At 45.8% G+C, this 25,060-nt stretch overlaps 1 protein-coding gene across 1 annotated transcript; it reads right to left on the reverse strand.

Moving 5' to 3' along the window:
* Window positions 1-24,124, reverse strand: LOC121324543 (REST corepressor 1-like). Its single transcript, XM_041266560.1, has 13 exons — window positions 23,715-24,124; window positions 23,558-23,617; window positions 14,197-14,277; window positions 8,493-8,545; window positions 6,483-6,644; window positions 6,049-6,155; window positions 5,649-5,724; window positions 5,220-5,270; window positions 3,676-3,879; window positions 2,157-2,234; window positions 1,716-1,773; window positions 1,360-1,610; window positions 1-1,054 (listed from the first exon to the last, which is right to left on the reverse strand). Exons 1-13 carry the CDS (start codon window positions 23,860-23,862, stop codon window positions 1,013-1,015), a joined length of 1,371 nt encoding a protein of 456 aa, XP_041122494.1. The 5' UTR covers window positions 23,863-24,124; the 3' UTR covers window positions 1-1,012.
* Window positions 24,125-25,060: the final 936 nt, after the last annotated feature.

Below are 25,060 nucleotides of genomic sequence, written 5' to 3' on the forward strand. Positions count from 1 at the left end.
AGTTTAGTTTTTCTTTTTTTTTTTTGTTTTTTTTAATTATTAAAATGTCTCAACCCTAACGTTGTAGGCGATACAAAACTTTTGTCCATTGCTGTAAACACCTCCCAGTGCTAGAATGTACAGCAGGGCAGTACAACAGACTCCATGACTATGAAAAGCTCTCCACCACCAATATTACACGAGGCTTACACACACACAGGATATAGATATAGGGGCTACATAAAGACCTGCTCAATTTTACACAGGGGCGTGTCAGCTGTTGTACTTCAGTCAGTAACAGATTTGTTATAAACAAAGTGGCTACATTGCCTACTGAGTGAGAAGCCCTGGGATTGGACTGGGTTCCAGGAACAGCCTCACACTCACCAATGATTTCTATCTATGAAAACTGTAAATATAAGCGTTATAATAAAGTACAGTGCAATCTAAACAAACTACTCTCAGATCCAGAGCCATGCTGTTGTACTGCCACCACTGCATGAGTGTCACTGCTAAAGCAGTGACAGCACCCGTCCCATTCAGACTGCACCTGTGGGTTACTTACAATAACATGCCAAGGCCCTGGGGTTTTACCATGTTTCCCTTTCTCCTCTAATGAGATCCTGCAACGAGGGGCCCCTCCTCACCCCCAGCTGGCCCCTCGTGTCAGCGATTGCGATGGAAAGCTCAGTTAACTACGCGGTCCCGGCTCCGTTCGGGTCTAGTCGAGGCTGTGCAAGTAGAAGAATTCCCTGGGTGTGTGTAGGGAAGAGGGTACTACAAAGGCTCCTCAGGGCTTTCAGCAGGAAAGTGAAAGCAGACCTAACAAGTGAAGCAGAGCGAGGCAGGGGTGCGGCAGGGAGGGCGCTGCCCTTTCTGTGTTGGTTTTGTTTTTTGGTGACAGCTTCAAGTCCAGTGGAGACGGCTGGCTGAGTAGATTTGGTGCTACTGTACTGAGACTGCATAGATTCATACAGCAGCTGAGAAAACAAGATGATCAGAATTGCTTGTATTAACACCCCCTTCACCGACTTCATGATGCGGATGGGTCTCTGACATCAAGGACGGGTGAAACCTGGAAAACACAGCAGGGAAATGCATGAGCTGCAATGAGTAAACTATATATTCCACTGTACAGTATGCAGGTGTTCCCCTGTGTCTCTCCCCCACACTTGCTGCATTGCTATTGAAGACAAGGATGCCACATGCCAGACTCCCCATTTCTACTAAGCAGGTTCAGACTCCACAAAGGAAGGGCAGCATCATGCATGTATTACAATAGTAACTGAGGAGGATAGCAGCAGGACTTGCATGAAATCCTGCTGCTGGATCTTAACCAGACTCTCCTGTGTTGTGAATTCACTCTGTATGAAGCTCTACCTCCACCTCATCTTGGTCCTCCTCCTCCTCCTCCTCCTCCTCCTCCTCTGATATCTTGGCTCCGGTGCGGTCAGGGGAGGGCTCCCTCTTGCTGCTCTGCTTGTCTCCATGCTCTGCCTCCCACTCCTGCAGCACCTCGTCCAGGTTGAAGCGCCGTCGGTAATTCACAAAGAAGTTCTTCACCTGCACCACAGACTTGTTCCCAATCACGTCCGATATGGCCTGGAAGTCACGCCCATACTTTCGAATTGCTATGAAAAAAAAACACATTAAAACAAACTAAATAAGCATTTTAATAAAGAGAATATATGTATGATCAGTGCTGCTGAATAAACCCATGTGTGCAGCGCTCTTACCTTGCACAGCCAGGAGCTGCTCCTCGGTCGTCCAACGAGCGTTGAACTTCTGAGTAACCTGAAAGAGAGAGGAGAACTGGAAACAAAACCAGACAATGCCTTGCAGAATTAAACTCCCTGACATACAGCTCAGAAACACCATTCAAAAAATCTGAAAAGAATTCAAACAAACTAACACAGGGATGGAAATAAGATCTTCATTGCACAGCACTAATTAAACTTGGTTGAAACAAGGAATGGCTCAGAAACACCTGAGCTTGTTACCTATAACCTGGGGCTGATCAAGCTTGTAGTAAATGGGTGAAACTGCTGTGAAACACGAGTCTTGTTCTATCCCCGCATTCTGTACAAACGAACTCTGGGGCTCACAGCCCCACAGCCAACCTCTTCAAATCGTCATGCCAGTGAAAATTACTGGAGGGAGACAGTGAAGGCTCTTACCTCAGGCAGTCTGCACTTATCCAGTCCATCCTCCAACTTCTCTTTAAGAACACTGTTTGTCTGTTTAACACTCTGGATCTGTAGAAAAAAAAAAAAAAGTTTACAATATCACTGGGGTGGAATTAAAACAAAGGGAAAGGTTTTATTGGGCCAAGCATTGAGTTTATAGGACTAACTCCTGTTTTCACAAATCCCGCTTTGCAGATTACTCGCAGACATCAGTTACACAAGATGTTACACTGGGGACAGTTTCCTGTTGGCACTGGTGCTGCACAGGGGGAGCCGTGCAGAGGTACCTGTACCAGCACGCACACACACACAGGGGGGGAGCTGTGCAGAGGTACCTGTACCAGCACGCACACAGGGGGAGCTGTGCAGAGGTACCTGTACCAGCACGCACACAGGGGGAGCTGTGCAGAGGTACCTGTACCAGCACGCACACAGGGGGAGCTGTGCAGAGGTACCTGTACCAGCACACACACATACACAGGGGGGGAGCTGTGCAGAGGTACCTGTACCAGCACGCACACACACACAGGGGGGGAGCTGTGCAGAGGTACCTGTACCAGCACGCACACACACACAGGGGGGGAGCTGTGCAGAGGTACCTGTACCAGCACGCACACACACACAGGGGGGGAGCTGTGCAGAGGTACCTGTACCAGCACGCACACACACACAGGGGGGGAGCCGTGCAGAGGTACCTGTACCAGCACGCACACACACACAGGGGGGGAGCTGTGCAGAGGTACCTGTACCAGCACGCACACATACACAGGGGGGGAGCTGTGCAGAGGTACCTGTACCAGCACGCACACACACACAGGGGGGGAGCTGTGCAGAGGTACCTGTACCAGCACGCACACACACACAGGGGGGGAGCTGTGCAGAGGTACCTGTACCAGCATGCACACACACACAGGGGGGGAGCTGTGCAGAGGTACCTGTACCAGCATGCACACACACACAGGGGGGGAGCTGTGCAGAGGTACCTGTACCAGCACGCACACACACACAGGGGGGGAGCTGTGCAGAGGTACCTGTACCAGCACGCGCACACACACAGGGGGGGAGCCGTGCAGAGGTACCTGTACCAGCATGCACACATACACAGGGGGGGAGCTGTGCAGAGGTACCTGTACCAGCATGCACACACACACACGGGGGGAGCCGTGCAGAGGTACCTGTACCAGCACGCACACATACACAGGGGGGGAGCTGTGCAGAGGTACCTGTACCAGCACGCACACATACACAGGGGGGGAGCTGTGCAGAGGTACCTGTACCAGCACGCACACACACACAGGGGGGGAGCTGTGCAGAGGTACCTGTACCAGCACGCACACACACACAGGGGGGGGAGCTGTGCAGAGGTACCTGTACCAGCACGCACACACACACACACACGGGGGGGAGCCGTGCAGAGGTACCTGTACCAGCACGCACACACACACAGGGGGAGCTGTGCAGAGGTACCTGTACCAGCATGCACACACACGGTGGGGGAGGGAGGACTCACCTGTCGCTTTATTGAAACCAGCTCCATGTCCAGCTGCCGGAGCACATTCACAGCAGATGTGGAGCTGGCAGACATGGCCTGGACGTCAGCCTGGCAGAGATGCATCCCTTTCGGGGGCTTCTTCTTGGCTCTGTGCTGGTGCTTGCCTGGGGTCGTCTGGGGCTCCCTCTTCACATGGGCAGTCTTGTCAGCCGTGGCACCCTGCTTTAATACCTGGGGAGAAAAACAACCAACACTGAGCGTCCCACACCAAACGAGATCAAGCGCTTTACCATACGGAACCTGCTTCTGATAGTTTAAAATGTAATCTGAATCTTACGGGTCTCTCATATGCAGAGGTAGACATTCAATTATTACACATCAGCACAAATCCAACCTTAACCGTGTGAATATACCCTCGAGCACAGAGCATAGCTGGAGCCGTGCAGTTTTATTATCTGCATCATGATTGAATTAGAACGACACACCCGGGGTCAGTTCGACAGTAGGCAGGCTCACACTGGCGATGCAGTCTATTGAAAGTCTCAATACACATTGTTATAGTGCTTGAGTCACCTGACTGCTTTCACCCACAATGTACCAGAGGGGGAGAGGTCCACATGTGAAAGTGTGCAATAACCTCTTGGAATTTTTGTATATTTCTTTTATACTTCATGACTAAAAATATGCAGAAGTTCAGTCGTTGGAGAACTGTAAACAAAGCAACACAAAAGACAAAGTGAGTGAAGCACGCTCTATATGATCTTGTGTACCTCTGGGGTTCAGCTGCAGCTACACTGACCCACAACGTACTTCCTATTTCAAGCGAAAGCACGCTCTTTATGATCTTCTGTACCTCTGGGGTTTAGCTGCAGCTACACTGACCCACAACAAACCAACAGTAAACTCTTGCTACCTGCTGTCCAGGCAAGCAACATGAACTCCAGTAATATGTTTATCTGAACAGAAGTGAAAATGAAAGATTTTTTGGCATTCCCCTTCTCTGCAAACCTAAACACACAGTAAACACACAGTAAGCTCTTGGGTCCTTTGTCTTGTACATTCCTACAGGAGATCAGTAGACAACATGAACGCACAGCATCACACAGGGGAAGTGCCTAACACTGCACTCTGCACTCAACCCTCAGGGCTCCATGGAGTACTATGAGCTTTCACTGACAACCGTAACCACACAACTTCACCTTTTCAGTGCCCCCTCTCCTAATGTAGAGAGGCCTCTGGCACTGATGAAGATTCAGTGTCCTCTCTCCTAATGTATCGACCGCGAGAGGCCTCTGGCACTGATGAAGATTCAGTGCCCTCTCTCCTAATGTAGTGACCGTGAGGCCTCTGGCAAAGATGACAGCACAGGTCTGTTTCTTGATCTGAAGAGCAACACACCGAAAACTATTCAGCAAGGGATTTCTAAGCCACAATTTGGTTGCAAAAATCTAACAAAAGTTTCATCTTTAAAATGGCACATCAGGTAAACATCGGTATCACGCCTTGCATTTGTTACAATTACAGAAACACACACAGAACCAGCAGAATGAAAATGGCAATACCTTATTAATGACCACTGGCTTGGTTTCTTGCTTCTCCTGACCAGCAGCGCTCTGTAAATGAGAAACAGAACCTGTGAACGCACTGGGGAAGCAGTTTAGTCAGTGGAAACCAATCTACTGGTGCCGAATGGCATTGCAATGAAGCTGTGCTTTACAGCCTTGCAGTCCAATGGGAGACCGCACCGGCCACAAAAGGGTCGCTTTTATTTTAAAAAGGCACTGAGGTTTTCAAATATGTAAATCAGGGTAGGTTTGCTGATAATTTAGAAAAAGATTAACAACTTTTTTGCTAAGCATACATAAGAATGAATCAAGTATCAGGGAGTTACTTAAAACAGATCTAGTTTAACAAACCTTGTTGGCTGAAAATAAGCATTTCAAGTGCAGGAATCTGATACTGTGGCTTGAACACTGATCCTTAAAGACTACCTCTTTTTTGTCTTCCTTGTTTGCATCAATCACAGCATCACTCGAGTTATTCACATTTTCTTCCATTTCTTCTTCACTGAAACAGTAAATCATTTGAATTATTGAATAAACAATATGCCTGAAATACACATTAACACATGAAAAATAAATACAAATCTGAGTACAGCACTAGAGAGACCTGGGGGGAAAAACCACCCACCATAACTATAACACAGTTAAAATAGACCTTCAATTGAGCAGCAGCTTCCCTCTCTCCTCTTCAATCAAGCACCGAGCGCCCCCTCACCTCTTCAAATCAAGCACTGAGTGCCCCCAGTTACCTCTCTCAGTCGAGCTCGTGCACCCCCACCACCCCCTGGGGGGAGTGGGGGGAGTGGGGGGAGGAGTGGAGCAGAAGTGCCGTTTCTGTTTGGTGAGTGCGTGGCGGTCCATCACGCTGGTCTTGGTCCGGGTCTTTTTCCAGGAGTAGTAGAATTTGACAAGACTGGCGATGGATTTATCAGGCAGCTAAAAAACAGGATGCACAATTTCACCTTTGCGGTTGTGGGAAGCACAATAAAATAAATACATTTGTAAAGGAGAGCACCAGACATTTCATAACTTAGACACATGAACATGGAGAGGAAAACGGAATACCAAGAACACGTAAGGTAATCGAGTCATGACTCCACAGGAGTACTTGCTGTTCTCCTGAAAATAGAACCATTTCAGGGTTTGAAAACGGTGGCTCTTCAACTAAGCAATCTGCAGTTGTGAAAGTATTACTCAATACAAAACAAGTTGTGAATTCCTAAATATGGCCCTACTTTCCTGCGCTGTGCTCCACCTTCTTACCATCTGCTGGATCCTGTGAAAGGTCTTCCCGTGAAAGCTGAAGCCCTGCTCGAAGAGCACCTTGTCCTCCACGGTCCACTCGTCTGGGAAGGGGGTGAAGTTTGGCAGGTCGGCCAGGGACTTCTCAATGTTGTGCTTGTGCCAGAAGAGCATTCCCAGGGCCTGCAGGGGAGGGGGCAGGAGTTTAATGCAGGGGTGTAGGGAGATTTCTCCCAGGAATAAACAGGACACATGGATTTTGTGTTTGAGCCTTTGTGTGCACACTTTGCTGAGGATGCTGACCTTCCAGGTGCTTCACATTTCCCAATACAAAATCAAACTGATATAGGAAAGCCTTTACTTAGACGAAGGAGCCACTTAGAAGAACAACGTTAACGTTAGACATTTCGACACACAGTTCCAACATGACAAACTGAGCCATGCAAGCTCTCCTGCGCTTCCTTCCCCTGCAATGTTTTAGAGCAATTCTTTGCTAATTCCGAAGCACTGCAGACTAGTAGCAGTCACTTGTGTGATCAAGCCTTTTCCAGAGTTTTCATGCAAATTCAACAGTCATAGGATTTCTTTTGAAATGATGCCCTGTCAGTTATGGGAGAGCATTGAATGACTTGATTCCCCCGATGCTGTTGCAGCAGAACCAGAATCTGAATGTGGGGGAAATCCCATCCCTCCAATCAATAAACATACTGAATGACTAGATTCCCCCCCCAATACACATACTGATTAACAAGATCTCTGCAAATCAAATGTGTTCTGTTAGAAAGCGTTAACATGCTCTGACAGCAGCAAGATCAACGGGGCACCTGAGACTGAAAGAAGGAGTGGGTGCCGCATGCAAAGAGAGCAGCACAAGGGCACAGAAAGGAGGCAGAGTTCAGTCTGCAGGCGGCCGCACAGGAACAACTATTACTGATTCAAACCCTGTCCTAACCTGTTTAACTGAAACAATTAAACCTCCACCTAGACCCTGAAATGGTTCACTGTATCATTTGACCTGCGAGACCCTCCAGGACTGTGACTGGACCCCCGTTTCACTGTCTGTACCAGAGAGAATCAACATCTATTCCTTACCAACACTCTGGGTTTAAGTAATTCAGGGCTAAACATTTAGATTTTTAACTACTGGTCCTTTGGGCCACTGAAGTAGTGTTTTTACTGGCCTGGATGCAGTTTCAACTGGCCCAATATATATTCTTTCATGATGGTTTTTAACTTTCCTGGTTTTCTAATGTGGACGGTAACCGAAGAGAGCCCAAATCTCACAAGAGAAAAACAAAGTGGCTGAGCAAAGCATTTCAACACATGCGATTGTATTACTGGAGCCGTTTAACCTGCACACATTGGAGTGAAAATACTGCAGTCAAGACTGAAAATGTACAAAGGATACTCTCACAAGCAAACCAGCAACACTAAAAGGTAAACACATTTATACTAATCACAATAACTATTAAAACAATAATCTGAATACATATAACCCTCCTCAGAGCGTTGTCGCTTGTGTCAGCACCAGTCTTGCTGCTGATACCACAGAGTCCTGGAAAGACCGAATGGCATTTCTGACCTGAACACATCTCCTCCCAAATCAAACAGTTTGACAATTCGATCCCATTGTCCAGTTTCCATGTGTGTATCTGGGTATCCCTCAGGGCATCTTTTTACACTGCAGTTACAGCAGACAAACACCTGCTATCCTGTGAACTATTACTGTGAGACTGAATGAGGCAAAGTAAATGCTGAACTCTCAGCAAAACAGCTGCTTTATCTGCAAGTCTGGGGAAGTGACGGCACACAAGGCAGAATGTGACACTCTTCACGGGCATCAGCAGCCAGTCCACATTTTGGTTTTCATAATTTCTTTCTTTATCAGAATTGATTTCCTGAAAACGGACGCCATGTGCACAATACTACATACAATGAACAGGAAGCGGGCTGTGGTGCTTCGTAACTAGCGGCCACACTGCGACCTGCAGCGGCCCCGGGCCGCGGGCAACATCCAACCCTGGCTCTTACCTGCTCCATGTTGTAGCCATGCTTCTCTTTGGCAATCACAATATATTCATCCACTGCAACAAAGAGAGAGAGAGAGAGAAAAAGAGAGAGAGAGAGAGAAATTAGGAAGAGAAGGAGGCCCGTCTGCATTACCCCTGCCCCTCGTCCCCCTTTAAACAAAGTAAATGGAACAGTTTGAGGGACCAACACGCTCAGGAAACAACACATTCAATAGATCGTTTTATTTCTAGCAATAGCATTTTAAGTTCACTGAAATCATCATGTCATCTCCAAACTCAGAAGATGGAAGCACAACTAGTGGAGTTACGTGGGCTCCTTACTGACACCATTCTGAAACTATGATGAGCACACGATCCTGTCAAAAAAAATAAAATAAAAAATAAAAAACCACGACATGCAGAGGTTTAAAAAATACACCCATAGCAATACAGCATTCTGGGATAGATGTGGGAAGCCTGAACTGAGTCCACGTGGGAGACCAGTGCAGCATTCTGGGATAGATCCTGTGAGTGCAGGGCAGCTTTCTGGGATAGATCACGTGGGAGAGCAGTTGCAGTTTGTTGATTTTGATTCTTTACTGCTTAAACAGAACTGAGTTTCTTGATGCTAAATATAAGTGTTTCTAGTAAACGGACGGTACTGTGAATAGCTTCCGAGTGTTTCAGTGATAGTGAAAAACAAAACTGCATTGTCAGTGTATCCAGATACAAGCTGGGCTTCTACAGTAGAGAGAGTCAGGTAAAAGACACAAGCTCAACTTAAGAAAACAAAAGACAGCTAGGAGTCTGTTCTCCACAGCACACTAAAGCAATGCGCAAACCCGCTTCCATTACTGCAGCACAGTGAAGCAATGCGCAAACCCGCTTCCATTACTGCAGCACAGTGAAGCAATGCGCAAACCCGCTTCCATTACTGCAGCACAGTGAAACAATGCTCAAACCCGCTTCCATTACTGCAGCACAGTGAAACAATGCTCAAACCCGCTTCCATTACTGCAGCACAGTGAAACAATGCTCAAATCTGCTTCCAGTACTGCAGCATAATGACTACAGCTTCGAAAAGGATGTATGGCCTATTTCACAAAACAGAGTTGAAATTGTGCTGTTGAATCCTGTACAGTGGTTTCAAGGAGGTCACACAACTACACTTACTGTTCCACAGCACCGCTCATCTGTTATTACACAAGGTCTAGAGCGCAATGCAGATCACAGCTCATCTGTTATTACGCAATCTCTACAGCGCATTGCAGCTGATTGTATACATTGAAAATCAGATGTCAGAGACAATGTCCTTTTGCTTTTAGTCATATTTCCTGTTTTTAAACTAGAAATCTAGATGTTGATATTTCTACAATGTGTAATTCAGTAAACAAACACAGCAAGGAGCAAAGCAATCCAATCTCTTTAAATGTGAAGGCGCAGATTCAAGCCGCTGGTTTTAAAGTGCAGCGCTACAATAACATTGCTGCACAGCAAGTCCACACTGTACTGCAGACATTAACTCAGTGTTAACGTACCAGGAAAAGGGGCAGCACTGGTACAAGTCCCTGTGCTTTCCTGCTCACTCGAGGGTAGCTGCAGCACCCTGCTTTACTGGAAACACGCTTTCAAAACGACACACAATTCCCTGGCACTGCTCTTCCTGGATCAGGCCCATGACTGTGAAAAGTCCCCTCATCAGTCACAAGACAACGTTACAACGTGTCTGCTTTAAAAATAGTTCAGAACAGGAGGAGGTCTCCTTTTCCATGGCAGTGTCATTCTTAATGAGCTATTATGAGACTTGAGTAGTCATGCATTACTGTATCAGTGCCACAGGAAGACTGATTCACTGGAGCTGTACAGGGAAACATAGGAGCCAGCAAGGTGTGCCCACCTCTGACAGTGTTGTAAACCGGTGTACGCACACACACACGCACACTGATAAAAGCAAGAGCTCATGTATTATACAATCAAGGTAGTTCTCTGTTCATCATGGACGGACACGATCAGTACCGAAGAGTCCCCATTATCTGAAAGAGGACCCTAAAAACATACAGTTAGGGTGCACAGTGCACAAAATTGCACATGGCTTTACAGAACAGGGATGGAAATAAGACTTCTATTGTATAGCAGTTTCACTTATTCCAGGTTTTATTACAACCTTGATTAGCCACAGTGTGTAGCCAACAAGCTCAGGTGTCCTGAATCAAACTGCTGTGCATTGGGAGTCTTATTTCCATCCCGGAATACGCAAAAACTTATTTGAAGTTCAAAAAGAAAAAAGGTCTAAAGAAAGTTGGCTAACCCATTGAAATGTGACACAGCCAAAAATGATTGTTACCAAATATACAGACAGAAATGATCTCTTAACATTAAAAAAAATTACAGTAACAAGGTGAAGGTGCAAACGAGACGTGTCATTGCAGAGTCAGAGCACGCGTGAAGGTGTTAACGAGACGTGAAAGCAGCAGGGTGTGACTGTTACTCGTCAAGCCTTGCTAATATTAAAGTGAGATTAGTTTCACACTGGGCTTGCTGAAGGACACCTGGAGATGTGAGGTTTCAGAGGAGAATATGGAGGGGACAGCACCATGCCCCCCTGACAGCACAGTGTGTCTCAGAGCCCCGATCACAGGGCCAGCAGCAAACAGGCAGGGGACAGATAGGGGTCCTGACAATCTGGGAAAAAACCTGTCTATTAAAAAGGCACAGAACATTTTGCACTTTGTGGTATAATCTCAGGAGTGCAGCGTGAATCAGAGGGATCTCCAGCACTGCGATGCACTTCACGGTGCCTGCATGTTCTTGCTGCAAGGTTAAACTCTAAAGTGCACCAGCGCAGAGTCACAACTACTGCAGCTCCTGAACTTTTGTTTTTGTAATACTACACATTCTGCAAAATGCAAATATACCATGAAGCACATGGTTTACACAGAGACAGAAGTAGAGTGCTGCAGCAACTAGCTGCACAACAAAGCAAGCTCAGGCTCATTTTATGCTCATATTTGACATGTAAAACTGAAACATTCTTCTGCAGTTACAGAACAAAATGGGAGATTCAGTACATCAATATCACAGAAAACATCCTCTTACAAATCCGTGATTACTAAAACATCATTTAAAACAAACGGTAACAAAAGGAAATCATGAAATAATTTTTAAAAAAAGTAACTAGGAAGTGCAAGTGGAGTTAAACCCAAACCAGCTAGCGCACATCCCAGCCCTGCAGGGAATAAACCCAAACCAGCTAGCGCACATCCCAGCCCTGCAGGGAATAAACCCAAACCAGCTAGCGCACATCCCAGCCCTGCAGGGAATAAACCCAAACCAGCTAGCGCACATCCCAGCCCTGCAGGGAATAAACCCAAACCAGCTAGCGCACATCCCAGCCCTGCACTGAATAAACCCAAACCAGCTAGCGCACATCCCAGCCCTGCACTGAATAAACCCAAACCAGCTAGCGCACATCCCAGCCCTGCAGGGAATAAACCCAAACCAGCTACCGCACATCCCAGCCCTGCAGGGAATAAACCCAAACCAGCTAGCGCACATCCCAGCCCTGCAGGGAATAAACCCAAACCAGCTAGCGCACATCCCAGCCCTGCAGGGAATAAACCCAAACCAGCTAGCGCACATCCCAGCCCTGCAGGGAATAAACCCAAACCAGCTAGCGCACATCCCAGCCCTGCAGAGAATAAACCCAAACCAGCTACCGCACATCCCAGCCCTGCAGGGAATAAACCCAATACAGCTACCGCACATCCCAGCCCTGCACTGATAGGCACCTGGCTCTTTGTAACATGGGTGCATGTCATCTCATTCATTTCAGAATCCTCTCTAGTTGAATTGGTATGTTGAATAGGATACACTGCGATGCATTAATGCACGTTCTTCAGTAGGTAGGGTGCTCTGTATATATCCAGCGTAATCCATTTTTACAGCATTTTTTTGTTCAAGCAGACCTGCCCTCCTGTGGACATTCATGGTATTGGCTCCTAAAGCAGGGCTTACTACCGTAGGTTATTTCAAAATTACACCCCATTGCAATTAGAAAAACAGAACGTCCAAGAGATAGGCTCCCATTTCTTCAAAGTGTTCTGTAGCCCTAAAAACTCAGTCAGCTCAACTGCTTCTGCATCCTTTGTAGATGCAGTTTGTCCCTAGGCGAACAGTCCCGATGAGAATTGCAATATATAGCTGCCCCCTAGTGGCTACTCTGAGCACAAAAACCATTCTGGATTTTTATAACACTGTAAATCATTATGTGGTTTCAGGAATATGTAAAATTGTTTAAATAAATAAAAAAAGCAAACAGTAATGCACTGAAACTTCAAAATGAGTATCACAGACAAGCATCGTTTAAAATGCATACAACTTTTTTTGAATATTCCAGATAATTTTCTGTGTTGTCCACGACTTCTCCAATCTTCATACTATAGCTGGATAATCCCACAGGATTTTACACAGCAAGAAGAATAACGTTTCTTTAAAAAGGGCTGGAGAGCCCCTGTCCAGCACGTTTTCTAGGTGTCTTTACATCATCAGTGGCTAAAGATCTGGAACCTGTTAATCTGGACTAATTAAACCAATAACTGGTTCAGTTAAGTAACAGATTGGTTGAAACGAAAACCAGCAGCCAATGTAGCTCTCCGGGACCAGGGCTGGAGACCCCTGGTCCAGATCAACACTGCAGGAGGCCTGTAGTTCTCAGCAGTGGGTTGCATTACACTAACGGGCTGAAGTGTTCAATGAAAGACCTTTTTTTGGAGATTGCCTAAAATCCACGCTGATAAATAAAGCCACACAGAAGAGGTTTGCTGCAGTTGTGCAGAGCAGGGCTTCCCAAACCGGTCATGAGGACCCCCTGTGTGTCTGCTGGCTTTCAATCCAGCCAAGCTCTCAGTTACTGAGCAAGACTCCTCACTCAAATCAATAATTCCCTTAATTACACCCGACTTGTTTTCAGAGCTTAACAGCTGCATAGTTCAAGGTAGCCATAACATTTTAGAAGTAACTTGAATTCTGCAACTGTTTAAGAAATGAAAACTATTAAAAAGGTCCAATTAAGCAAAATTCAGTTCAATTAAGGGTCTACTTAAGTAACTGAGAGCTCAGTTGGAATGATCTCTCGTTGTTTCAGCCCCTCACTCAATAGGGATGTGATGCTGCCGTTTTCAAGCTGATCTCTCACTGTTTCAGCCCCTCACTCAATGGGGATGTGATGCTGCTCTTTTCAAGCCCTGTTCCATGCAGATCTCTCAGACTTGTATCAAACACTGGTTTGATACCACAGTGTGTCCTCCATCACACAAGGGATGTCAGTCACACATTCAGTTCTTCACTACACATTTAAACTGACAGATACAGCTTGCTAAAAGTGAAGCACGGTTTTATCAAGGAGAGTTCAGTGCACGCAATTTGGCACAATCAAGACTCCTCACATTTCAATGGTATACAGTAGTTTAGTTCTTACTTTTCACACACATTTGTCAATATATGCACAAGCGAAAGATCTGTTGCTATGCTCAGTTAAGGGCTACAGTACCTTCAGAGCCACACGCTCAGCACTCACGGGAAGTCAAGTGTCTGTCCCACACCTCACCTATACAATCAAATCCATAAAACAGGTTAATATCCGAGGAGGCCCCTGCACTGTGGAGCCTCCCTCTAAAGGGACAGGGTGATCGAGATTCATGCAGTAAAGAAAGGCATCGTGGACTTACGCTTCGTCTCCGAGACGGTCCGATTCGGAGACCAGACCAGCATGCCAAAGTTCTCCCTCTCCTGGCAGCTCTTTGCAAGTTCTGTCAAAACAGAAAGAAAAAGCCGATTAGGTTTCAGTGGCAGTACACGTGTGTGTGTGTGTGTGTGCGCGCGCGTGTGTGCGTGACCAAGAGAACTGCATGAAAACAAACAGCAAAAAACTGGAACCCCATGAGAAGGTAAAGAAGCCAAGTTTCTTCACTTAAAGGAGACTGTTCTCAAAGCTGTTCACTCGCAGAACTGGCCCGCTCCCTAATGAAACTGGAGAGAATCGGCTCAGATAGCGTGGACTCAATACGATCAGGGTGGGGGTGTCAGACTAAACCTTAGGTCATGGAGAATCTGGAGGCAGGGCTGTTTGTTTTGGGTACAGACTCTCACACCCATGTAAACACCCCCCTCCCATATCCACACACACCCCTACCAGATGTGGAGGAGGCACAGTACAGTGGAGGGGTTGGCACAAGTCCAACTCATTGTATCCCAAATTATTTTTTTTTATGCCAGCTTTGCCCTTGCAAAGCTTGCTATGCAGCCGCCTGTGTGCCAACTTAGATTCTAAATCCTCCAGGCATGACTCTGCCGTATGGAATTCATTTTTAAATTTTATAAAATGATGGGCTTGTGCCTGGAAAAAAAAAAAGGGGGGGGGGGGGGGGGGGGGGGGGGGGAGAAAGACAAAACAGCGCAGACGCTTCACATAAGCAGAGGCGAGCTCTGAACCATGCTGGTGGAAGAGGAACAGTCTGAAATGAATGCAACCCCAGAGCCATCATTCGCATCCACACCCAGCAAGCACAGCGCTCAGAGCAGCACCTTTGAATCAACAGCAAGCAGCACAGTTACACACTGCCTCCTGCAGCCAAGACAGACTGGCTTCCACTCTGGTGTAAAAAAGAAAGAATATTCCCATGTCTAACCACTGTACGATAGAACTTCTCACTCTACACTTAAATCAGTACAGAGAGAATGTACTGCAGCTCTGAAAGCCAGGGCCGGGGCAGGACTACTGTGGGTTTCTAACCTTGTACTACTCTGAAAGCCAGGGCTGGGGCAGGCCAAGTGTTGGTTTCTATCCTTGTACTACTCTGTAGTCTGGAATTGGACAATTAATCAACTGACCTTCCAGCTTTCCGAACCCCTCGACTGTGCAGGTTTGTTCCAAAGCACAAGATTGTAGGTTTTGTATTACAAGCCTTTGAAGAATAACACCCCCAGTTTTAAACCCACCAAATGGCAGAATTAAATTTCTACCAGTATCAGCTGTAGATCATCATTTCAATAAAGATGCTCATCGCTCATTCGTTTTGGGGACCCACACCAGACATTCATCTTGTGTAATCTTCATTCTCACAGGGTGCCAGAACGCATTAGCACTTCAATGCATTCACTTGTCCTGAACCCAAGACAGCAGAAATGTTAATTCACAGCATGACCCTGAGCACAGCTCTGACTCCAGGATGAGTGATGACTATTGGGCTCACACTGTACTGTACTAGTCTACACAGCTCATGCAACAAAGGTAGCACTGATGTCAATTGTCTAAGTTCCAAAAGAACAGCACATTTTGGTTAAATGTACCCTTTTTTAACCCCTGAAGCCTCTTAAATAAACTGCAGGCAACGTGGCTCCCCGGGGGCTCTAAGAAAGAGCAAGCGGCGGGAGTGCAGGGCGAGGGGCGCTCGCAGACATGCAAGCGGCGGGAGTGCAGGGCGAGGGGCGCTCGCAGACATGCAAGCGCTGGGAGTGCAGGGCGAGGGGCGCTCGCACACATGCAAGCGCTGGGAGTGCAGGGCGAGGGGCGCTCAAAGACATGCCCATCCTAGCCTCGGCCTTTGGGACAGTCCAACTTATTAATAGCTTGGTAACACTCAATGCTTAGGTAGGTTCGGCTGCTTAAATTAATAACAGGCTACTGGCTTGACAGCTGGAAAGGAGGCCGATTCCACAAGTGCTTGTATTAGAGACTCATTATCGAGAAGTGGATTCTCAGAAAGTTTCCCATGCAGAATGGCTTTTTCTACAGTGGCCCCGTAGTGCAAAACAAAAAAACAAACAAAAAGCAAAAACACACAAATAAATGAGCAGAAATATACCATATCAATTATAACACACAGAAATACACCATATCAACTATAACCACACAGAAATCTACTATATCAATCCTAACACAGATAAATATGCCATATCAATTATAACACAAATACAGCACTGCAAACTAGGTTAGTACAGTTTCTAACCAACTTCAGCTTCTCCAGAAACAGGTGGAGACTGTGCTGGGGTATCTGGGGGAGTGGCTCAAATGACTTCCTTTGTGTTGTGGGCTTTTTGTATTTGTGTTTTTCAATTTGTAGTGTTACTTTAAGTTGCATTTTTCTGTTTGTTTTGCACTTCAGGGCCACCACATTCCTCACACACACGCACCATGATAAAGTGTCACATATTCGTCACACACACACTATGATGAAGAGCCACACATACAGTGCAGCACATCTTTGTCTCAGTTTCCTGTTTCTTTTTCCACGGTCAGCAGATTCTACAACTGACCTCTTTCACTGCCATTCCCAGCAGCACCCAGCAGACGTCCTGATCTGACAGCTGGAGCCTCCCTGTGTTGGGACTGCAGTGGTACAGCACAGACAGACCAGGCTTTGAGACACACACACTACAGCTCCACTTGTACAGTAACTGGGGGCTTCTCACAAGTCAACGGTCTTGATTTTGCACCAAACTTTCAGTATGCACTCCACACCTACACATCATTTAATGAGCAATGCACTCCCAAGAACTGCAACTTATTTTACAACCTTTAGTTTCCAGCAGCAAACGACCCACTTCCTCAAGATCAATACTGCATTTTAAATGTCTTGCTTTAAAAGCAGGGTGTTCCTACAGTACGCAGGTACAGTAAAATGAACAGATTCCCATGGGAACCTCTTTAGTGAGAGCCCTCTTGCTTGCTGACTGAAGCTGAGGTTTGAAGTTCTGTTGAAACAATGGAAGGCAGGTCTATAGCTATCCTGTCTGAGCAAAGCCGAGAGCACTTGGTCAAGGTCTGTGTAATACAATGGGAAACTGCAGCACAACCTCATCTTGTGTTTATGCAGTGGCTTTCTAGGGGGCTGAATGAACAGGAAGCAACCGGGGATCACCCAAACACTCATTGTTTCACAGTTGCATCATATCACCAAGAAATGCCTGCACGCTGTTTCTGGGAAAGTTGAGTGGTGTGCGAGAGAATGACTGACGATAAGTGACGCCCAATCTGAAGCTAAAGCTCTAAACAGCCATGGTAACCCCCTCACTGAACTCTAGAGGGGGGCCTTGAGCCTCTGTGACCCACAGTTCAAACAGCCCAGCGACTGGTCCAGTGACGCGCTATGAGAGCAGTCTCTGCAGCACTCAGGGGAGCAACAGGTCCTTTAACTGAATACTTTCAAGTGCTAGAACACAATGCTGGATCAAAAGAGCTCTAACCAACCTTTAAAATGCACTCTGAAGAGTCCCTGGTTTAGAAATCTCAGCTTTACAGAACCACAAGTTACAAAAAACAAAACAAAATCCCACCAACAAACCTACATCCATTTACATCAGAACTGATCTCCGATACCAAATCAACCGAGCAAGCAGAAGCCTGGGCTCAGGGTGCATCTTTCTGAATCCCTCCTAGCCACTCTGAGACAGAGCATCCAGGATACAGAGCTAGTGCCAGAGCTGGAGGAGCTGCATTATTAATGAGCAGGCAGCAGCTCAACACAAGCACAGCTTTACTGTATTTCTGTAACTAATGCCAGGTGTGTGAGCAGAGTAGGAGATCAGTAACTAGTGGATCATCAGCTCCGGTACAGGTAAACAGTTATTCAAATAATCTGTACAGAAATGGGCATTAAGTGACTGTACAGTCGCAGGAATGTCTTTGCAGAGAATGCTTTCCTGTCCATCCTCAAGACAGGTAGGGAGGCAGAGGCTTCAGCAGCACACAGCCCAGGCAGGGAGGCAGAGGCTTCAGCAGCACACAGCCCAGGCAGGGAGGCAGAGGCTTCAGCAGCACACAGCCCAGGCAGGGAGGCAGAGGCTTCAGCAGCACACAGCCCAGGCAGGGAGGCAGACAGAACAATAGTACTGAGGATTTCATTATTGGGAGTTAAATGTAATAATTCCTAACACTGTTGCCTACTGCTGTAGCAGGGCAACTGATCTCAAGATGAATCTACTTCCCCTAATCCTTTAACAATTATTTTATATCTACTTACCGGTTTTAATACAATTCTGCAGATTGAGATTGGCTTTCTAGCAATGCGCAATACCTTTTCAAAGTAGGTTTTTTTCTGGTATGATTAATGACTGTACAGCTTTGTTCAGGTATGAAGATCCCTACATATTTGTTTGTTTTTCTCCATTGCTGGATCCCTGTTGCTCTGTATCGTGAGCAAACAAGGTGCCAGTTAGACACAGCAGATATGAATTCTTAATGCAGGCCATTGCTAATCAGCTACAAAACAGTTTAGCAGGGAGAGCTTCTCTATAATCTAAAGTAGTCATCTGCTCCCCAGGGACCCTTTATCAACCGTTGTTTTCAGAATACATTCCAAGCACCCGTCTACAGGACTGACGCCCCTGAAGAGCCTGAAGCTGGGTTACACAATCCCTCAGTGACATCTTCATAGGACCAAACAGGGGGTCCGATCTCAATTTAACGAGATTCACCCCCATCATAACCCTACTGTACAGCAAGCATTGAAACACCATTCAAATTCCCCTCTAAATACCAGGTTGGAAAGAAGGCTCCTACTGCATGGCAGTTTCACCCACTGCAGGTTCATCACTGCGTAGTTCGATGAGGCAGTGTGCCGGTAGCAAGCTCAGGAGTGTCCAGTGTTTATCCTGCTGACGAATGCTTTTGTTTTATTTGGTTTCTGTGTATTCCAACAGGAACATCAGTGCTGTGGGTTTAGATAATAATTGTAAAGACACCAATGGCTCCTCCCTGTCTCCCAGTCGTTTCATGTTACTGAACCACGCCTGGTAACACAGTGCTTGGCATGTGTCCTAAGATTCACACCCATTGCTCTCAGGAGATAGACAGACGTGTTTGACTCCATATAGGCAAAGGAAGAGGAAACTGATACAATTTAACTGGCTATGATCAAGCAACAGCTTCATGAAGTTAAGCTTCATGGGTTTGGACAGCTGGCTGCTTCCACTATGGACAGGCTGGAGATGTGTCAAACCGGGCAGGATAAAGCTGCTAACCTGCCCTTCATAGTCCTGTTCCTAATGAGTTTTCTTCACACTATGAAGGAATGGGGGAGCGGCCCTTTTCTTCATGCAGGTGTGGAAGGACAGGAGTGCCCAGTGCTCCCAGTCCAACAGGAGGAGCATGTAGCGGTGTGGACCAACACGAAGGAGGGGACCACCTAATATCTGCAAAATGAAGCTGTCAAACTCTGTCTCAAACCAGTGAGGACCCCCCCCCCCCCCCCCCTCAAAAGTGAGAAACTCACTGTGAAACTCCTTTTAACTCCTAAAATATACGAGGAGAAGGATTGAACAGAGTTACCATAGCAACTAAATCCACAGCGATATGCACAGCCATTCCATCAAGAACTTTTCTTCTTATAATAAAGATCTGTTTCCAGCCTATATCTCCTCTCAACCCCCACTTTGACACTTCACTGAAAGGAAAGCTCCATTTCCTCTTGTGCTGTTGACGTGGCTCTGAGGCTGGAAGTATCAGCAGTGCGAGGCACACGCACGGCTCCCTTTTCACTGCTCCTCTGTGTGCCCCTTTAAACAAGCGCATGCACTGTCAGGAACGAACTGCAGGTCAGCAAGCACTTCACCAGCACCGTATACCTTGTCAAGGAACCAGGAGAGGCAACGTTGAGGACCAGCAGCAATCTTAAATGGCACAAATCATCGGTCTAATCAAATCGGTCTAATCCTGAAGCTGGCATTGTTTTAACACACGCTGCAGGATCACACTGCACAGGCGAGAGAGCCCCTTGAAAAAGAGAGGCTGATTTTATTCTATCGTATGCATGTCGTGCCAAGCCATTGAACGGCATCATTATCAGCAAGGTGCAAAGCCAGCAGTCCACCGGGGAACTTGGTCAGTGGGCAGTCGTCGACTATGTGCGACATGGTTTGTCGGGCTCCACAGCTGCAGGAAGGGTCGGTGGCTTGACCCCAGCAAACGAGGTTGGCAGCACATTAACCCTGCCCTGTCCTGAAGCGGTTCAGCACAGTCCACAAACTTCGGGGCAGATTGAAGCCAGGGGGACAGACAAATGGCTCAGCTACGAGGGAACGGTTAACAATGTCAGTTGTGGACCACTCGACACTCCATGCCGAATTAGCTGTCCTTTCCAGGGGCGGTAAATCTAGCCAGACGGGTCTCCTAGATGACAAACGAACTTCAGGGTGAGAGGAGATGTCCTCGTTAAGTGGCAGGGTGTCGTTTGCCTGTACTTTCACCAGCAGTTTTGTTGTCGCTTCCCGACGACTAAGATGCGGAGGTAGAATGTTGCTAAGTACCGGCAGCCATGGAAGTGGAGTAGGACGTAGAGTTCCTGAAATTGTGTGCATGGTGGTATTTAGCTGCACGTCAATTAGCTTTGTGTGGGATGAACGCGCCCAGACCGGAGCACAGTACTCAGCTGAGGAATAACACGGAGCAAGTGCTGATGTTTTCAGTGTCTGGGCACTGGCACCCCAGCTTGAACCTGCCTGTTTACAGAGTAGACTGTTTCTGGTACTGACCTTCGCTGCTATTTTTTTCAGGTGATCATGGTAGGTTAATGATCTGTCAAGAGTCACGTCGAGGTACACCGGTGTCGGGTCATGTCGGATGCGTTGCCCATTTAAGATGATGTTGATCTCATGTTTGGCATTTACATTGTGGAGGTGAAATACGCTGGAGACTGTCTTGGTTGAGCTGGGCTGCATTCGCCATTGTTTAAAGTATACCTCCGTGCCCCGATAAGAGCACACCAAACACTGCCAGCCAATAACACCTTCACAATGTTGACAACTGTGTCTGCCGCTTGCTTTGATCACTTTGGTATGAATTGTATATCCAGCACAAAAAAGGGTGCAAGTATTGAGAATCTGCTTGGGTGCAAATGAAAGCAGTCGAACAATGAAATACCTAAAATATCAATTGCAATCACTTCGAAGGAAATGGAACTGAAGGGCAAGAATTGACCCCCAACCCTACTTGGGTGCTCACAGAGCAGAACAATTGTTTTGCACATGAAGTTTACTTTAAATCCAGTAAACCTGGATCCCTGCTAAAAGCACTTCACCCCCTTGCAGGATCAAAGCCAGGTGGTTAGAGGACTGCTAGCATGTACCTACATCCTGACAGACTTTATAAACCCACACAAATGAATCACCAATGAGAAGAAAGGCCGTCTAAACCAGTCTCATTCCTTACCATCTCAACTACAGTCTGCAAATGCATAGAGCATTCATCAATCAATATTTATTTTATATAGCACCCTTCATAGTGGTCCACCATCACCATCACTTTACAGTGAAATACAGGGCATAGTACATTAAATAAGCAGTAAACTCATCCCAGAAATCAAACACAAAGCACTGTGCCAGGGTGCTGTGATCAGTGTGGAGATGAATACAGAAGCGCTCTGCCATTTTTACAGTTTTCCAAGATTTTCAGTTAGTGGTTTGATTTCATAAGCACAACAAATCAAAACAAAAGCAATAGGGCGCTCAAGTTACATAGCACCATGTTTCAGTTCTCAAACTGCTACTCTTCCACACATCTGCGATTGCAAGATAACACCACAAAACCAGCACACACACAGTTCCTATACTAGCACAGTACTATCAAACAACTTAATCACGACTCACGCATCGCAATTTAACCAATCATATCAGAATTGGTTATAGTATGGCAGGTCACAATACCTCACTTCAATTGGGCTAAATCTTTCTTTAGGTTTAGGTGGCACTGTGACGGCAGGTTTACTTACTAGGTGGGTTTTGTAATCTTCACAAATTACATTTTGCACCGTTTATTTTTGGAAGAAACACAGAGCGTTGAAGAGAGCTACAGTAACACACACTGCCTTACCAGAACAAAGGGCATTTCAGGGAGTCACAAATTCCAAATGTTATTGAGAAAAAGACCAACCTGCGTTTAATTCTACAGTCTGTAGAAACTAGAATACTCGATATTTTCAGAGGAAAAAAAAACATACCTATACTGAAGGCATGTATTCAGTCACGAGTAGAGACAATATTGATTTTACACAGAAGACATGGTAACAGATACATCAATCATAACTGATATTACATTTAAAAAGTAACTGTGCCACAAACGCGCTAACACGGGTCTAGTCATCACCAGCAGTGGCTGGGTTGCTTTTGCCATGGGCCTAACTTAATTTAAATGAAAATTGTAGAGATACTGTCGTTTATCGTGTTGGTATTTATATAGTAAAATGCAAATTTGCTTGTTGATTCTGAGCCAAAGCGTTTATTATTTAACTCGTCTACGTTATTTACAAGTGTTCCCAAACATGTCCTCGGCCCCTGGTCTGTGCTGACAAAAACTAAAGCACTCGCACAGAATATCTGGGCGACTTTGAACTCGCTTGTATTTACTGTGCTGTAATTGATCGTGCTGGCAGGCTGTGGGACTCGTGTGCCGATCGAAACGAGCTCACAGGCGATGGATGTATATATAGTTTCAGGAATTGCTGTTACTGTTGCCTAGTTTATGGCATATTGACAGATTCCGGGTCTCAAGTCGTTAGCCCAATGCTTTGTTGAATGTGAAACTACACAACCACACCTGATCAAAGAAAGCAATATGGGAAGAGATGGCTGTCTTGATTCGGTAACCAAAAATACACACAGAGCGAAAATACACACACAGAGCGAAAATACACACACACAGCAAAAAGCAGAGCGCACAACGCCAGCTAAAGATTACCGAGCTGGTGGAATTAGGGTTAGAATTTATTTATTTAAACCGAAAAAAGGCACGTTTGCAAAACACGGTTTTGCTGGTGCTGTTCTTGCGTTGAACAGCAGGGCGAGAACAACAAAGTTGTCTTAATAATATCATCATCATCATCATCATCAATTATTTAATTAACTTGCCCATTACAGTGTTTTTGTGACCATATACTGGTTATAATGAACCTGGTTATGTTATTTTTAATGTTAAAACAACATCGTTTCGTACTGGATGACAGTACCACCAGGGCAGTTTGAGGCTACCCTCATTCACAGGACTTATTCTTTCAACACACTGTTCCTGTTGAAGTAAAAAGACGAATAATAACTTACCGGCGTCGTAATCTGGGACCACGGCTTGGTACTGAGCTCCGACCCGCATTCCTCCGCCACCTGAGTAAATAACGCAGCGTTGTGAGCCGACAAGAAGAAAAGTTGTGCGAGCCGAGGCTAGCCAGCAGCACCGCGGCTGTGCTGATAATATACCCACCGTGCTCCTCATCGCTGGAGCAAGAGCCGCAGCTCCCTTCCTCCCACGAGTGGCTGCTGCTCCCGTTCGCCGCAAAACTTTTATTAGTGCTGTTCGACGCGGCGTTTCGTGCTCTTCGTTTCCCGGAGACTTCTAGCATCGCAGGCATTTTTATTATTGTTTAAATATGAAATAAAGCTAGGCTATATACATATAAATCCACTTCCCTATTTATTTATTTTTTAAGATCTTGATGTTTATCACACGCGCGTAGGCACACTTTCAATGCAGATTCCACACGGTCATCTCCGGAGTTAGTGTTTTATCTAAATTGTCTGCATTGAAAGAGATTTGAACTTTCAGCCCTGGCACACAAGCTGCAGGCTCCGCGCACACACTGGCATTAAATGCAGCCGAGCCAGTCAATCAACCTAACCCGAGTGGTCCTTTCGGGCCAGCCCTTTCCCGCTCCCCATTGGCTACCTTCTCATTTTTTGGCAACTATAGCCACTCTCATTGGTTTTTTCATCTGTCACAGACCCGGCTTCCGCTGTTGGGTAGGGGAGAGCAGCTCTAGCGCGGCTCTACGGCGGCTCTACGGCGGCTCTAACGCGAGTCTCAGTGCAGGTACGCTCAGGCGAGCATCCGTGTTTAACGTGCAGTGCTTCAGAGTCTCAAAAAAGGATCGGCTCTTATTCATTATTTTGAAGTATCTGTATATTTCTTAATCACACCGTAAATATACCAGAGCAGCAGCCAATAGCTTATTCATGTGTGAGATGGATATTAAAATAAATAAACAAACAAACAAACAGGCGCCTAAGTTTGTTTAGTTAATCACAAATAACGTTTCCATTATTTATCACAGCCTTCGACCCGAATGCAATTTCTCAATGCCAAAATAAATAAGTCAACAAAGAATCCGTGAACAAACTTTAGTTGTCGAATAAATACTGCGTTTTTCATTCAATTAAGTCATAATAATAATAATAATAATAATAATAATAATAATAATAATAAAAAATTGACTATTTTCCATGTGGACAACTGATCTTCCAAATAAATAATACATATAATAATAATAATAATAATAATAATAATAATAAATAATAATAATAATAATAATAATAATGTTTTAATTCCTCAGCACTTAAATTAGTTTACATTCCTACCTTTTTAAAAAGCCTGGAGAAACTGACAGATTATGTATATTTTTTCTTTACTCATTAAACAGTATTTTTTATATCGCACTGACCTGTATGATAAAGGCGTTTTCACTGCTGTCAGTTAAACGGAATGACGCACGCCCAGTAAATTTGCAGCTGAATTTCGGAACTCCGTTGAGGAGCTCCATCTGGTAAGCGGTC

This window comes from Polyodon spathula, chromosome 12 (assembly GCF_017654505.1).
Source record: "Polyodon spathula isolate WHYD16114869_AA chromosome 12, ASM1765450v1, whole genome shotgun sequence".
NCBI classification, from domain to species: Eukaryota; Metazoa; Chordata; class Actinopteri; order Acipenseriformes; family Polyodontidae; genus Polyodon; species Polyodon spathula.